Genomic DNA, 17198 nt, shown 5'->3' on the forward strand with positions numbered 1-17198 from the left:
TGATCTACAATGTTTTTGCTGAGGTCTTGGCTGATTTCTTTTGATTTTCCCAAGATGTCAAGCAAAGAGGCACTGAGTTTGAAGGTAGGCCTTGAAATACATCCACAGGTACACCTCCAACTGACTCAAATTATGTCAATTAGCCCATCAGAAGCTTCTAAAGCCATGACATTTTCTGGAATTTTCCAAGCTGTTTAATGTTACAGTCAACTTAGTGTATGTAAACTTCTGACCCACTGGAATTGTGATACAATGAACTATAAGCGAAATAATCTGTCTGTAAACAATTGTTGGAAAAATTACTGGTGTCATGTACAAAGTAGACGTCAAAACCGACGTGCCAAAACTATAGTTTGTTAACAAGAAACTTGTGGAGTGGTTGAAAAACAAGTTAATGACTCCAACCTAAGTGTATGTAAACTTCCGACTTCAACTGTGTGTGTGTGTGTATATATATATATATATATATATATATATATAAGAAATTAAGACAAATTATATAAAGTTGTCAGCTATATGATCTGGTCATTATTCAGCTAACAAGCCAAAAACAAAACATTGTTTAGAATGTTGCTTTTAGTTGCCTGGTTTGCTATATTGACATATGCTAAATACATAAAAAAAAAAAAAACAGGTGCATTGAAATGGTGCTCAAATACACTAGTTATGCTATTTTGGAACACCAGGCTGCTGATATGCAGCCTGTAGTTTGTGTTTACTCTTTTTCATAACTACAAGTTTGCCGGACGACAATAGAAAGTTCATGTCAGTGCAACTGCCGATAGACGTAGTGTAAACCAGCCTTTAGTCTTGAGATCTTTGGTTGTTTAGTACATGGCCTCACATCTGATTCCTTAAAGAGATGGGTGGGGCTAAGGCTTAAGAGGGTGTGAACAATGTTGAATGGGTGTAGACAAAGCAGAGCTTGCCAGTACGTTTACCAAAACATTCAAGGGCCATTTTCTCAAGTGAGGATACAAGTTTATCAACTAACAAAGCAGAATTACTTTCCCATTGTTCCTCAACTGTAGTGTATGATACCATTTAAGCGCCGAGTCTCTACTTTTATTCAATGTAAAAAAAAAAAAAAAAATTTTTTAAACAATTTCTAATATTGCTACATAAGACTGAATTGAGCCGCTCGGTTATTATTATGCTTTGCGGTCAGCCAACATAACTTATAATGTAACTTATTTGAAAAGTCATCACTTTATTACATTGCAGAACATAGCTAAAGCTAAGAATTTGTATCCGCTCTCAGACTTCGGACGCATATTTTCCACCATTTTCTTCAAATATAAAGAACTGCATTATGGGGCCTAAAAAGCAAGGAAACAGTGGCCACTGCTTGTATACTTTTTATTTTGGCGACTGTAGTACGACATCCAGAAACTTTTGGCATACTAACTATATCCATACTATGACCAATAAGCATACTACTTGTGATGTATGAGTATTCATACTCAATTTACATGAACAAACCTAGGCTACTGTAGATAGCTAGCTAGCTATATGGTGGTATACAAGCTGAGGTTAATCAAAATATCTGTTTGCATTTATTGATTAGTTAGGTAGCTAGCTAATGTTTGCTTGCTTATCCAAAGTCCAGCAGCTAACGTTAGCCGTATTAGTTAGCTAAAACCAGTCAGCTGAAAGCTAGCTAGTTAACGAACAGGCGAAGAAAGGTACCGAGGTAGATAACCAAATATAACTATGAAAGGTTTTTACACTAATTACTTCAACCATTAGCTAGCTAGCTAGAGCCAGACAACAGCTGACCTTAACACAGAAACTAAAATTAGCTAGCTCACATCTAAAATGCCAATCCTACATTTTTCCACAAAACATAACTAGCTAGCTAGATCAGTGCAAGACACCAGACTTCAGGCAAATTGTCACACCGCTACCTTACAATGCACACAATGGGCTTTTACATCACTCGCTAGCAAGCTACTCCATAGTCCAAACTATGGTAAGAGCTATCCACGTGTCACTGTCAGACAATTCAAACTGCTCTGAAAACAACCTGCTGGGAGGGGGGGGGTCAATGCAAATAGTCAGGGTTGCCATTTGATTAATTGTTCAGCAGTCTTATGGCTTGGGGGTAAAATATGTTAAGGAGCCGTTTGGTCTGACCATTTTTTTGGGCCTTCCTCTGACACCGCCTAGTATATAGGTCCTGGGTGGCAGGAAGCTTGGCCCAAGTGATGTACTGGGCCGTATGCACTACCCTCTGCAGCGCCTTATGGTGAGATGCCGAGCAGGTACCATACCAGGCGGTGATGCAACCGGTCAGGAAGCTCTTGATGGTGCAGCTGTAGAACTTTGAGGATCTGGGGTCCCATGCCAAATCTTCTCAGTCTCCTGAGGGGGAAAAGGTGTTGTCGTGCCCTCTTCACAACTGTCATGGTGTGTTGGACTATGATAGTTTGTTGGTGATGTGGACATCAAGGAACTTGAAACTCTCAACACGTTCCACGGGGGCCTGTTCGGCCCAACTTTTCCTGTTGTCCATGATCAGCTCCTTTGTCTTGCTCACATTGAGGGAGAGGTTGTTGTCCTGGCAGTCTCGGACCTCCTCCCTATAGGCTGTCTCATCGTTGCCGGTGATCAGGCCTACCACTGTTGTGTTGTCAGCAAACTTAATGATGGTGTTGGAGTCGTGTTTTGCCACACAGTCGTGGGTGAAAAGGGAGTACAGGAGAGGACTAAGCACGCACCCGAGGGGCCCCAGTGTTGAGGATCAGCATGGCAGATGTGTTGTTGCCTACCCTTACCACCTGGGGCAGCCCGTCAGGAAGTCTAGGATCCAGTTGCAGAGGGAGGTGTTTAGTCCCAGGGTCCTTAACTTAGCGATGAGCTTTGTGGGCACTATGGTGTTGAACACTGAGCTGTAGTCAATGATAAGCATTCTCACATAGGTGTTCCTTTTGTCCAGATGGGAAGTGTGATTGAGATTGCATCTGTGGATCTGTTGGGGCGGTATGCGAATTGGACTGGGTTTCCGGGATGCTGTTAATGTGAGCCATGACCAACCTTTCAAAGCACTTCATGGCTACCAACGTGAATGCTACAGGGCGGTAATCATTTAGGCAGGTTACCTACGCTTCCTTGGGCACAGGGACTATGGTGGTGTGCTTTAATCATGTAGGTATCACAGACTAGTCAGGGAGAGGTTGAAAATATCAGTGGAGACACTTGTCAATTGGTCCACGCATGCTTTGAGTACACATACTGGTAATCAGTCTGGCTCCGCGGCTTTGTAAAATGTTGACCTGTTTAAAAAAGGTCTTGGTCACATCAGCTAAGAAGAGTGTGATCACACAGTCGTCTGGAACAGCTGGTGCTCTCATGCATGCTTCAGTGTTGCTTGCCTCGAAGTGAGCATAAAAAGACATTTAGCTCGTCTGGTAGGCTTGCGTCACTAGGCAGTTCGGTTTCCCTTTCTAGTTTACCACTCCTGCCACATCCAACGAGCGTCAGAGCGGGTGTAGTAGGATTCAACCTAAGTCCTGTATTGACGCTATGCCTTATTGAAGGTACGTCTAAGGGCGTATTGGGATTTGTTATAAGTGTCCGGATTAGTGTCCCGCTCCTTGAAAGCTGCAGGTCTCTCTTTCGGTGCGGATGTTGCCTGTAATCTATGGATTCTGGTTAGGATATGTACACTACCGTTCAAAAGTTGAGTAACTTGGAAATGTCCTTGTTATTGAAAGTAAACCAACATTTTTGTCCATTAAAATAACAAATTGATCAGAAATACAGTGTAGAGATTGTTAATATTGTAAATTACTATTGTAGCTGGAAACTGCCATTTTTTATGGGATATCTACATAGGCGTACAGAGACCCATTATCAGGAACCATCACTCCTGAGTTCCAATGGCACGTTGTGTTAGCTAATACAAGTTTATAATTTTAAAAGGATAATTCATCATTAGAAAACCCTTTTGCAATTATGTTAGCACAGCTGAAAACTGTTGTTCAGATTAAAGAAGCAATACAACTGTCCTTCTTTAGACTAGTTGAGCATCTTGAGCATCAGCATTTGTGGGTTTGATTACAGGCTCAAAATGGCCAGAAACCAAGAACTTTCTTCTGAAACTCGTCAGTCTATTCTTGTTGTGAAAAATGAAGGCTATCCCATGCGAAATTGCCAAGAAACTGAAGATCTCGTACAACACTGTGTACTACTCCTTTCACAGAACAGCGCAAACTGGCTCTAACCAGAATATAAAAAGTGGGAGGCCCCAGTGCACAACTGAGCAAGAGGACAAGTACATTAGTGTGTCTAGTTTGAGAAACAGACGCCTCACAAGTCCTCAACTGGCAGCATCATTAAATTGCACCCGCAAAACACCAGTCTCAACGTCAAAAGTGAAGATGCGACTCTGGGATGCTGGTCTTCTAGGCAGAGTGGCAAAGAAAAAGCGCTATCTCAGACTGGCCAATAAAAAGAAAAGATTAAGATGGGCAAAGAACAGACACTGGACAGAGGAAGATTGGGAAAAAAAAGTGTTATGGACAGACAAATCTAAGTTTAAGGTGTTCGGACCACAAAGAAGAACATTTGCGAGATGCAGAAAAAAATGAAGATGCTGGAGGAGTACATGACGATATCTGTCAAGCATGGCGGAGGCAATGTGATGGTCTAGGGGTGCTTTGGTGGTGGTAAAGTGGGAGATTTATACAGGATAAAAGGGATCTTGAAGAAGGCTAGCACTCCATTTTGCAACACCATACCCTGTGGATGGCGCTTAAATGGAGCCAATTTCCTCCTACAACAGAACAATGACCCAAAGCACAGCTCCATACTATGCAAAAACTATTTAGGGAAGAAGCAGTCAGCTGTATTCAGTCTATAATGGAGTGGCCAACACAGTCACCGGATCTCAACCCTATTGAGCTGTTGTGGGAGCAGCTTGACCGTATGGTACGTAGGAAGTGCCCATCAAGCCAATCCAACTTGTGAGAGATGCTTCAGGAAGCATAGGGTGAAATCTGTTCAGAATGCCAAAGGTCTGCAAGGCTGTAATTGCTGCATTCTTCGACGAAAGCTAAGTTTGAAGGACAATTATTATTTCAATTAAAAATCATCATTTATAACCTTGTCAACGTCTTGACTATATTTCCTATTCATTTTCAACTAATTTCTAAGTGACCCCAAACTTTTGAACGGTAGTGTACGTACAGTCACTGTGGGGACGACGTTGTCGATGCACTTATTGATGAAGACGGGTGACTGAGGTGGTATACTCCGCAATGCCATTGGATGAATCCCGGAACATATTCCAGTCTGTGCTAGCAAAACAATCCTGTAGCGTAGTACCACTTCTGTATTGAGAGAGTCACTGGTACTTCCTGCTACAGTTTTTGCTTGTAAGCAGGAATCCCGAGGATAGAATTATGGTCAGATTTGCCAAATGGAGGGCGAGGGAGAGCTTTGAATGTGTCTGTGTGTGGTGTAAAGGTGGTCTAGTTTTTTTTTTTCTTCCTCTGGCTGCACATGTGACATGCTGGTAGAAATGAGGTTAAACGGACTTATGTTTGCCTGTATTAAAGTCCCCGGCCACTAGGAGTGCCGCTTCTGGATGAGAATTTTCTTGTTTGCTTACGACCTTATCTAGCTCGTTGAGTGCGGTCTTAGTGCCAGCATCGGTTTGTGGTCTTAAATAGACGGCTACGAATATAAAGTCAGCAACAACAAAAAACATCCCTTTTTCAGGACTCGGTCTTTCAAAGATAATTCGTAAAATCCAAATAACTTCACAGATCTTCATTGTGAAGGGTTTAAACACTGTTTCCCATGCTTGTTCAATGAACCATAAACAATTAATGAACATGCACCTGTGGAACGGTCATTAAGACCTAACAGCTTAACCTGTTGGGGCTAGGGGGCAGTATTTTCACGGCTGGATAAAAAAAACGTACCCGATTTAATCTGGTTACTAATCCTACCCAGTAACTAGAATATGCATATACTTATTATATATGGATAGAAAACACCCTAAAGTTTCTAAAACTGTTTGAATGGTGTCTGTGAGTATAACAGAACTCATTTGGCAGGCAAAACCCTGAGACATTTTCTGATGTGTTGAATGACCTTTAAGCCTATGCCATTGAAACACACAGGGGTTGATTAATGTTTTGGCACTTCCTATTGCTTCCACTAGATGTCACCAGCCTTTACAAAGTGTTTTGAGTCTTTTACTGTGAGATCTGACCGAACAAGAGCCATGGAACGGTGATGGCCGATTAGACTCTGGCGCGCGAGTTCATGTTGGGTACCCTCGTTCCAATACGTTATAAAAGAGAATGCATTCGTCCACCTCGAATATTATTCATGTTCTGGTTAAAAAAGGCACTAATGATTTATGCTATACAACGTTTGACATGTTTGAACGAACGTAAATATATTTTTTCCCCTCGTTCATGACGAGAAGTCCGGCTGGCTTAGATCATGTGTTAACAACACGGAGCTTTTTGGATATAAATGATGAGCTTTTTTGAACAAAACTACATTCGTTATGGACCTGGGATTCCTGGAAGTGACATCTGATGAAGAGAATCAAAGGTAATGGATTATTTACATAGTATTTTCGATCTCTCCAACATGGCCGTTTGTCTGTATAGCAAAGCATATTTTTCTGGGCGCAGTGCTCAGATTATTGCAAAGTGTGATTTCCCAGTAAGGTTATTTTTAAATCTGGCAAGTTGATTGCGTTCAAGAGATGTAAATCTATAATTCTTTAAATGACAATATAATATTTTACCAATGTTTTCTAATTTTAATTATTTAATTTGTGGTGCTGACTTGACTGCCGGTTATTGGAGGGAAACGATTTCCTCAACATCAACGCCATAGTAAAACGCTGTTTTTGGATATAAATATGAACTTGATAGAACTAAAAATGCATGCATTGTCTAACATATGTCCTAGGAGTGTCATCTGATGGAGATTGTAAAAGGTTAGTGCATCATTTTAGCTGGTTTTATGGTTTTGGTGACGCCTGTCTTTGAATTGACAAAACATTACACACAGCTATTGTCAATGTACTCTCCTAACATAATCTAACTTTATGCTTTCGCCGTAAAACCTTTTTGAAATCGGACAACGTGGTTAGATTAAGGAGATGTTTATCTTTCAAAGGGTGTAAGATAGTTGTATGTTTGAAAAATTTGAATTTTGACATTTATTTGGTTTCAAATTTGCCGCTCTTGAAATGCACCTGCTGTTGATAGGGTGCACCACGGGTGGCACGCTAGCGTCCCACATAGCCCCAAGAAGTTAAAGACGGTAGGCAATTAAGGTCACAGTTATGAACACTTAGGACACTAAAAAGGCCTTTCTACTGACTCTGAAAAACACCAAAAGAAAGATGCCCAGGGTCCCTGCTCATCTGCGTAAGCGTGCTTAGGCATGCTGCAAGGAGGCATGAGGACTGCAGATGTGGCCAGGGCAATAGATTGCAATGTCCATACTGTGAGACGCCTAAAACAGTGCTACAGAGATGGGCAGGACGGACAGCTGATCGTCCTCGCAGTGGCAGACCATGTGTAACAACACCTGCACAGGATCGGTATATCCGAACATCCCACCTGCGGGACAGGTACAGGATGGAAATAACAACTGCCCGAGTTACACCAGGAACGCACAATCCCTCCATCAGTGCTCAGACTGTCTGCAATAGGCTGGGAGAGGCTGGACTGAGGGCTTGTAGACCTGTTGAAAGGCAGGTCCTCACCAGACATCACCGGCAACAACGTCTCCTATAGGCACAAACCCACCGTTGCTGGACCAGACAAGACTGGCAAAAGTGCTCTTCACTGACGAGTCGCGGTTTTGTCTCATCAGGGTTGATGGTCAGATTCGCGTTTATGGTCAAAGGAATGAGCGTTAAACCGAGGCCTGTACTCTGGAGCGGGATCGATTTGGAGGTGGAGGGTCCGTCATAGTCTGGGGCGGTGTGTCATAGCATCATCGGACTGAGTTTGTTGTCATTGCAGGCAATCTCAACGCTGTGCATTACAGGGAAGACATCCTCCTCCCTCATGTGGTACTCTTCCTGCAGGCTCATCCTGACATGACCCTCCAGCATGACAATGCCACCAGCCATACTGCTCGTTATGTGCGTGATTTCCTGCAAGACAGGAATGTCAGTGTTCTGCCATGACCAGCGAAGAGCCCGGATCTCAATCCCAATGAGCACGTCTGGGACCTGTTGTATCGGAGGGTGAGGGCCATTCCCCCCCCCACAAATGTCCGGGAACTTGCAGGTGCCTTGGTGGAAGAGTGAAGTAACATCTCACAGCAAGAACTGGCACATTTGGTTCAGTCCATGAGGAGGAGATGCACTGCATTGCTTAATGCAGTTGGTGGCCACACCAGATACTGACTGTTACTTTTGACCCCCCCCCCCCCCTTTGTTCAGGGACACATTATTCAATTTCTGTTAGTCACATGTCTGTGGAACTTGTTTAGTTTATGTCTCAGTTGTTGAATCTTGTTATGTTCATACAAATATTTACACATGTTAAGTTTGCTGAAAATAAACGCAGTTGACAGTGAGAGGACGTTTCCTTTTTTGCTGAGTTTATATAAGAACTCTTGGTAGATAGTGTGGTCTACAGCTTATCATGAGGTACTCTACCCTCAGGCAAGCAATACCTCGAGACTTCTTTAATATTAGACATTGCGCACCAGCTGTTATTGACAAATAGACCCACAACCACGTCCCTCGTCTTACCAGATGTCCTGCCGAAGCACGGAAAACCCAGACAGACCGAGAGTAAGTAGCCGTGCATGAGACATGGATTGTGCGAGGTGGAACAACTCATCGGAGCAGGAGCCTATCTCCCGTTTCTGTAGCCCAAGGCAGCTTGATGTACAAGTACACCCCCTGGACAGGACGCTTGTCTATAGCAGGCCTTACCCCTAATCTACCTCCTTAATGCTGAGTGCCAAGCAGATGCACATCAGGTCACATTTTTTACAGGTCTTTGGTGTGACTCGGCCAGGGATCGAACTCCCAACTTTCCAATCTCAGGGCGGACATAAACCACAAGGCTACTGAGTTGGAAGCCCATGAGAAGACCTTACCTTTACTATCTGGTTCTAAAGGCTGTTGGGGCAGGAGAACACAGGTGAGCACCTTTTCCCCAGACTCTGGGTCTATGTCATTCTGGAAGGTGAGCAGAGGCTGCGACTGGTTTTCTGACAGCCACAGGGCCTTGAGTCGCAGCGCGGTCAGAGATATGGGTAGGTGGAGCAGTCTGGAGAGAGATGACATGATATAGACAGGCTTCAGAGAATATTGCAAAATGTTTTGTGAACCTGATTGATTTGTGGACAGCTAAGAACGAGTCTATTGGTGTCAAATATTATGATTTACTGTGAGCACCAGTCACATCTAAAAAGCTTTACTGGGTCTGGTGTATATTCAAATGTAAATATTGTACATGATATGTGTATATGATTAAAAAGGTTAATAAAGTGGCATTGAATTTGAATGTAGCCTACCTATTTCCAGAGACATCAAATACATGCAGCTCTGAGGCCTGAGAAATCTCAGAGGGAATCCTTGTAAGCCTGTTCTCTCGTACACAGAAGACATTCAGGCCACTGCAACCTCCAATCTTGATTTGGTTAGGAAAGACATACAAACAAGACGTGAAAAAACTGTCTTTAGTGTTTTAAGTCAGTCATTGTCAAACACCCACACAATTGCATATTTGTTCCGTGTTCTGAGGCACACAGACATCTTGAGCAGGGAGGAAGAGGGAAAAAGCTTTGGTTAGAACAATTTACGTAAAATAAAAAAATCTAAAGTTCCATTTTTACTTTACCATTTCAAAACCACAGAAAAATATGGTGTGTGTATACCTTCATTGTTCAAAATATCAATTTAGTGTAATGGGCATAGAAAGGTAAACCATTCAGAGCATTTGGGAGCTTTGCCACAGAAATGGGCATTTTCAAATGGGCATATTCAAAGTCCTGTGTAGCTCAGTTGGAAAAACATGGCACTTGCAATGCCAGGATTGTGGGTTCGATTTCCACGGGGGACTAGTATAAAAAAAATATGAAAGTTGCTAAATTATTCAAATGTATTGAACGGCTAAGGTGTTTGGAAGAGCAGGAGCTAAAATTTGCTGCAATTACTAGTGTGTTAAAGTAGGGACCTGATGGGCCAGCTAAAGCGCTGTAGTCAGACTAATCTACTAACTAAAATCAGTCAGTGGCCAGACAGACTTGAACAGGAACCAAATACAGTCTCATCATGTTAAAAGGATCTGGCTAAGCTGAAGCCCTCACTGGAGTAAATAAGAGTTCAAGACGTGCCTAGAAGACAAGTCCAAATACCAGCAGGAATCTTGGTTAGTAGACTACAAAGTAGGCTACTCAATCTAGCCATTACCTCAGAAGTAGGCTATACAAAAGGACTACATGCATGGGCCGACACTCAAACATCAATACCAGATACATTGTTTGTCTATGGAGATCTTCCTAAGTAAATACTATTCAACACTAAATGAAAATGAAATAGTGTGAAATGCCTTGTTAAAATATTTGCATTAAAATGGAAATAAGAAAATATCAGGCTTTGATACTTTGAGCCAATTATCAATGAGTGATAAATATTTATTTAAAATCAACCACATACCTAACACCACTGTATTGTGGTAAACAAATGCTCGTCTAGTATCAGGACTACTGTTAACATTAGAAAGGTCATGCAGCATTCACGGTTTGAGACAATAAAACAATGACACTATCAATTTATTATCTGGGCCAAGTGCTGTGGACTCACACACTGAACTGTTTGCGTCACTGAGACACAGGGGCATTGTATAATCACTAAAGGGCCTTTCAGATAAAGATTTAACCAGAGGGAGCTTGCTTTCTCTCCAACAGACAAGAGGCTAGAATAAACATACAGCACTCGGAGAATAAACCGTAGCTGAACACACCAGAGAACTGCAGAAGATAATAGAAAATAAATGGATGGGGGGGAGGGGGGCTGCATGTTTTGTCTGTGAAAAACAGTGTGCTTGCTGTCTGCTCTTGAATCTCCTGGAAACAAAAGATAGCATGCCACCAGCCTGAGAGCTAAAATCATGCAGCTGCTACTGTACAGACAGTCACATGCCGAGAATGATGAGTGGCACAGCCATGTCTTAGGTGAAGACAGTCACAGTGGGAGATAGCCTTTATGACAGAGTTCTCAGGTCGATTTGATAATCGACATTGGTCTGCATAGTACCACAGTGGCATTCTGTACGCTTCTACTGAATGAGAGTCAGTTCACAGAAACTGGATTTCCTGGTTAGCAGGTATGAGGATTAGCATTTCACAATCCCCACTAAAATCAGAAGGGGTCAAGTCTAGTGCAGATAAGTTCTGCATGCAAATCACAGTGATTACTGGTGGATGCACTAACCAGATTACACTTACTCATGACTGAGGCTTCTATGATTTTACATCATTGATCCGAGCAGCAAGGTAAATCATGGAGGCAAAATGAGATGCGATCAAGGTTTACGTTAGCCTTTTTCTGAGCATGTTCAGACTGAGCATGCGCAGGCATTTTGCTTAGGGTAAAATGGTTAGCTTAGCATTACATGCAAATAGACAGTTCCCTCACACATACAGTACCGAAGCATTAAAAAAAACGGATAAAAGTCTATTTCTTGTGTCTAAATTGAAGTCAAACTGGTGGGTGTGGGGGGATTATTTCTACAGCAGGAAACAAGTTCTGCCAGTTGGAGAAAGTGACAGTTTGAAATAATTCAAAAAAGTACCTCACAGCAGCAAGGGGACAAATTGCTTTTTGATCCAGTCTATACAGTGCACTCCTTCATATAATACAAGAATTGTGTTGTAAATCAATGTACTGTGGAGCGACTTCACTGCTGCATCACAAAATGTGATAAATATGGTAAAAATCACAAAGGAAGATGGAGTCAAACTTTCTGAGCCATTAAACAAGCCCTTATTTTAATCACAGAAAGAAACTCAAAGGAAGAGGCATCATGTTCTCATAACATAAAGCATTTACAAGATAAAGCAAAGATAACATCTAAGCCCATAATATAGTAGACTATGAACTGTGGTGCCCTTTGAAGCAACAGGTCTCAACAAGTCTCACTATGCTTATTTGCTTCAAACTACTACATGTTGGAAAGACCATAGCATACCTCTTTTGGTAATGATGCTAGTCGGTTTCTGTCACAGTTGAAGTTGGAGAGTCTCTTTAGTTTTCCAATACTTCTTGGCACACTCTAAAGACAGAAACAACCAGTAAGAAATAATTACATTTTGCACATACAGTAATGGGTATAACAGTGACACTTGACTGGCATGTGGCCCAGCATGGGGATTACTTACACAGTCCTCCTGTCAGGATGAAATAAACAAATCTAATTGTTAGTGCCAAAGTGAGGATAAGTCCCTGGCGCACACTTAGATGTGTTTAGCCTCTTAGGAAGTGAAGAATGAAGGTCAAAGGTTACAAGATAATAGGAGATGCATCCCTTCAGAAGGAAAATGAAAGTGTCATGCTGTACTGTAAGTCACAAGGTCTTTCCAAGGACAGAAGAGCACAGCCATCAGAGGTGGGTAATCACTACTGTAGAAATCAACAGTAGCTAAAGAGGACAATGTTTTGACCTTGTTAGCACATAAATTAAACTGCTTGTCGTTGGATGAAACAGTTGTCTTTTGATTTCGATTACATAAAAGAAAAGTAAATTGGGTCCAAGTTATCAAACCTGCCCTCACAACAGTATGTATATATGAGGAACTACAGTGCTATGAAAAACACACCTGTAACTGATTCTCTGTGAGCATCAGTTCAGTGAGACTCTCACAGTTGCCAATGCTCTCTGGCAGCTGGGCAAGACGATTCTGGTCTGCTTTCAATATAGACAGTCGCCTTAGTTTTCCTGCAAAACAAAAAGCATTACTTACTGTGATTCAGACATATACATGAGGGTAGTCAGGATAGCATGGGAATCATTCTCATTCATAAAACAAGTTCATTGGAACCAACACCTATGGCTAACAAAACAATATATCACAGTCTAATAAAACATAACATTTTGTGATTCCATTCAACACGACAACGAAGGTCAATGTTTGGATCTCAGTCTTCTTATTGGGAAAAAAATTACAAATATTTTATTTTAAAATCAAATAATTAAATCCATTTAGCATTATCACATTTTCCATTCATCCATTATATTGTACCCTGGGGTCACATCACCAGTGTTAAGTCAGTTATGTTACCAAATGTGGACTCTTTATCATGTGGTTAACCTAAACCTTTTTGATATAACTATGCAATATATTTTAATCTGTTCAGATTAATTTCCTGTTTATGCTCAGTTTACATTGAAGTTGATCCCAGTTTTGACCCAATCAGTATCAGCATGGATCACCATTCACAAATGCAAAGCAGCACATACGTCTCGAAGACACTATGGTGGTGTAGAGTGCAACAGCATCCTGACCTATGCCCTCTGGCAGAGCATCGAGGAGGTTCTGAGACACCAGCAGGTCAGTAAGGGAGACCAGGCCGCCGATCTCTTCTGGAAGGTGCTCCAGCTTGTTCTCTGATACGTCTAGACACAGGAGGCTTTTCATGCTGCCTATCTCCTACGGGTTGAACACACTTCAATTATAAAATGCATATCCCAGTCTGTGTTAGCCCTTAACAATAATGGTGCATCTCGTGACTGCATTATATCAACACAAGTCGCAATATTAATTTAGTCTAAGCACATCCAATGTTTTAAAATGGGTGGGAGCCTTTTACTTTTTGGGGAATCAAACCATATTCTACAAGTTCAACTGTAATATTAAAGACAAAAATGAAAAAAAAGAGAATTATTAGTGCAAACATGCTAAAAATATCTTACTGCAGGTATTTCAGCCAACTGGTTTCCGTCCAGCCACAAGTTCTTCAAGCTGACAAGACAGCCTATTGTTTCAGGCTGCGTGGGAGGAAGGATTTTGGAGGCAGAGGAGAGAGAAGAGATGGCGAAAGCGTGAGGAAATAATTATACACAGGTGACTGAGGCAAATGTAAACAAGACTGTGGAAGAATTTCAACCATGTGTAAACTGTCATTCCCTAGCCTGATCTGGTTTCAGTTCATCTCTCAGGAAGTGTCTCTCCGTATCAGAGTTACTTTTGCATAAACATTAAACCTGATATTGTTGTAAGACTATAAACTACAAAACTAAACGGCCCTGTCACACTACCCCTTCAGAATGACAAGACGGAGGTATCTTTATCAGTACTCCCAATTATCTTCCACATAAGAAAAGTGTTGAGTGAGATTTGAGTGCTGCCCATTCTATACACGTTTAGCTTGGCACATTGTTTACTTCAGTGTGAATGTTCTCCCCACAAAATAAACATCCTTACTGAGATCAAGGTTACGTGCAAACAAGTCAGATAAACTTACCAAATTGTAAATTTCATTGTTCCCCAGGTCAAGTTCTTCAAGTCTGTGAAGTAGCGATAGTGACCTGTGGAATGCACCAGAGGGGTAGGAAATATCCTAAAACCTCACATACTCTGTAGGCCTAGGCTTTGCAAACTCACCACACACACAGATGGATCTACTTCTCATTCTCGGTCCGTTTCACTGTGGTTTCATTTTAACAATGTGCGAGTGAAAATGTATTGGCCACATACCAAGCAGTGAGACGGTTAGATAGTCAGCGAGAGACTGTTGTGCCAGCATAAGTTGAAAGGGTTCTCCCCAAAGAATGTAAGCGAGGCGTTGCCCCACTATGTAAAAACATAAAAATATCTCACTTTATTTCTCATTAGAGAAGGCTAATTGTTTCTCTAGATAGCAGGAAATGGAAGTTACAGGTGTTAAAAAAAACTAAAATCTGTAAATCCAAAGGGGGGCACTGCCGGCCGTACTCAACAACACCACCTTGTTACACAATCCCGGGGAGAACCCAGGTAGAACATTGGCTGAAGACAGACAACTCGTCAAAGAGCACACTGCGCTCTACATCACCTTTAAAGTCTAAATATAATCTTATATATAAATGTCTGTCATGTGAAACACATAAGGCTTCATCTGTGGTCTACCTACATTCTAATTGGCTACATGCTTGTAATGTAGTCATACAGACCCAACTTCATGACATCCCTTTTCAGGGGAATGGGTGCCACTCTCAGAGCGTTTGTGGAACACAGATGTCTGGGGGGGGGTTGGCAGCAGGGCAAAATAAGAATTTCAGTCTCTGACGGACTAAAAGTAGGCCTAGTCGTCTTGTGCCTTCAATTAATATTTGCCCTGAAACAAAGTATATACAGTGCATTCTGAAAGTATTCAGACCCCTTCAATTTTTCCACATTTTGTTACGTTACAGCCTTATTCTAAAATGGATTCAATTACTTTTCTCCCTCATTAATCTACACACACAACACCCCATAATGACTACCCCATAATCACAAAGCGAAAACAGGTTTTTGAATTTTCAGCAAATCTATGAAAACAAAAATAGAAATACCTCATTTACATAACTATTCAGACACCTTGCTATGAGACTCAAAAATGAGCTCAGGTGCATCCTGTTTCCATTGATCATCCTTGAGGTGTTTCTACAACTTGATTGGAGTCCACTTGTGGTAAATTCAATTGATTGGATATGATTTGGAAAGGCATACACCTGTCTATATAAGGTCCCACAGTTGACAGTGCATGTCAGAGCAAAAACCAAGCCATGAGGTCAAAAGAACTGTCTGTAGAGCTCCGAGACACAATTGTGTCGAGGCACAGATCTGGGGAAGAGTACCAAAAACATTCTGCAGCATTGAAGATCCCCAAGAACACAGTGGCCTCCATCATTCTTAAATTGAAGAAGTTTGGAACCACCAAGACTCTTCCTACAGCTGGCCGCCTGGCCAAACTGAGCAATCGGAGGATAAGGGCCTTGGTCAGGGAGGTGACCAAGAGAGAACCTTCCAGAAGGTCAGCCATCTCTGCAGCCCTCCACCAATCAGGCCTTTATGGTTGTGGCCAAACAGAAGCCATTCCACAGTAAAAGACACATGACAGCCCACTTGGAGTTTGCCAAAAAGCACCTAAAGGACTCTGACCATGAGAAACAAGACTCTCTGGTCTGATGAAAGCATGATTGAACTCTATGGCCTGAATGCCAAGTGTCACATCTGGAGGAAACATGGCACCATCTCTATGGTGAATCATGGTGGTGGCAGCATCATGCTGTGGGGATATTTTTCAGCAGCAGGTACTGGGAGACTAGTCAGGATCGAGGGGAAGATGAACAGAGCAAAGTACAGAAAGATCCTTGATGAAAACCTGCTTCAGAGCGCTCAGGACCTCAGACTAGGGCGAAGGTTCACCTTCCAACAGGACAATGACCCTAAGCACACAGCCAAGAAAATGCAGGAGTGGCTTCGGGACAAGTCTCTGAATGTCCTTGAGTGGCCCAGCCAGAGCCCGGACATGAACCCGATCGAACATCTCTGGAGAGACCTGAAAATAGCTGTGCAGCGATGCTCCCCATCCAACCTGACAGCGCTTGAGAGGATCTGCAGAGAAGAATGGGAAAAACTCCCCAAATACAGGTGTGCTAAGCTTGTAGCATCATACCCAAGAAGACTCAAGGCTGTAATCGCTGCCAAAGGTGCACCAACAAAGTACTGAGTAAAGGCTCTGAATACTATGATATTTCCTATTTTTATTCCTATTTTTGCTAACATTTCTAAAAAACCTGTTTTTGCCATGTCATTATGGTGTCGAGTGTAGATTGAGGGAAAAAAAGTAACAATTTAAACCATTTTACAATAAGGCTGTAATGTAACAAAATGTCCAAAAAGTGAAGGGGTCTGAATACTTTCTGAATGCACTGCGTCTAGGGAAGTACTTACTCTGGTAAATACGTCAGCAGGTTCTCTCTGAGTTCCAGTGACACCAAGTTGGAGAGGCTGTGGAGAGAGACAAAAGAGAAGTGGCTATTTGTTATTGTACCCAGATTATCACGAACAGAAAATCCTAGAGAGAAAAAAAGCTATTATATTTGTCCTTTTTATGAAGATTACTTGAAGCCATCTCGGACAGTCTATGAATTCCAAGAATTAAGGCTTTTCGGAACACGAATACCAACTAAAATAATGGCTGAGGTAATATCTTTGATCCCCAATGA

At 41.9% G+C, this 17198-nt stretch overlaps 1 protein-coding gene across 1 annotated transcript in view; it reads right to left on the reverse strand.

The window, feature by feature from the left end:
- Positions 1-17198, reverse strand: part of lrrc1 (leucine rich repeat containing 1) — a 49295-nt gene that overhangs the window by 12021 nt on the left and 20076 nt on the right. Inside the window, exons 5-12 of the mRNA XM_014180167.2 lie at positions 16924-16980; positions 14471-14534; positions 13920-13994; positions 13512-13656; positions 12826-12944; positions 12198-12281; positions 9520-9635; positions 9100-9272 (exon numbers count right to left, since the gene is read on the reverse strand). Of these exons, the coding sequence (XP_014035642.1) occupies positions 9100-9272; positions 9520-9635; positions 12198-12281; positions 12826-12944; positions 13512-13656; positions 13920-13994; positions 14471-14534; positions 16924-16980 (833 nt within the window). The remainder of the gene's footprint in view (positions 1-9099; positions 9273-9519; positions 9636-12197; positions 12282-12825; positions 12945-13511; positions 13657-13919; positions 13995-14470; positions 14535-16923; positions 16981-17198) is intronic.

Source organism: Salmo salar, chromosome ssa28, assembly GCF_905237065.1.
Source record: "Salmo salar chromosome ssa28, Ssal_v3.1, whole genome shotgun sequence".
In the NCBI taxonomy this organism is placed as follows: domain Eukaryota; kingdom Metazoa; phylum Chordata; class Actinopteri; order Salmoniformes; family Salmonidae; genus Salmo; species Salmo salar.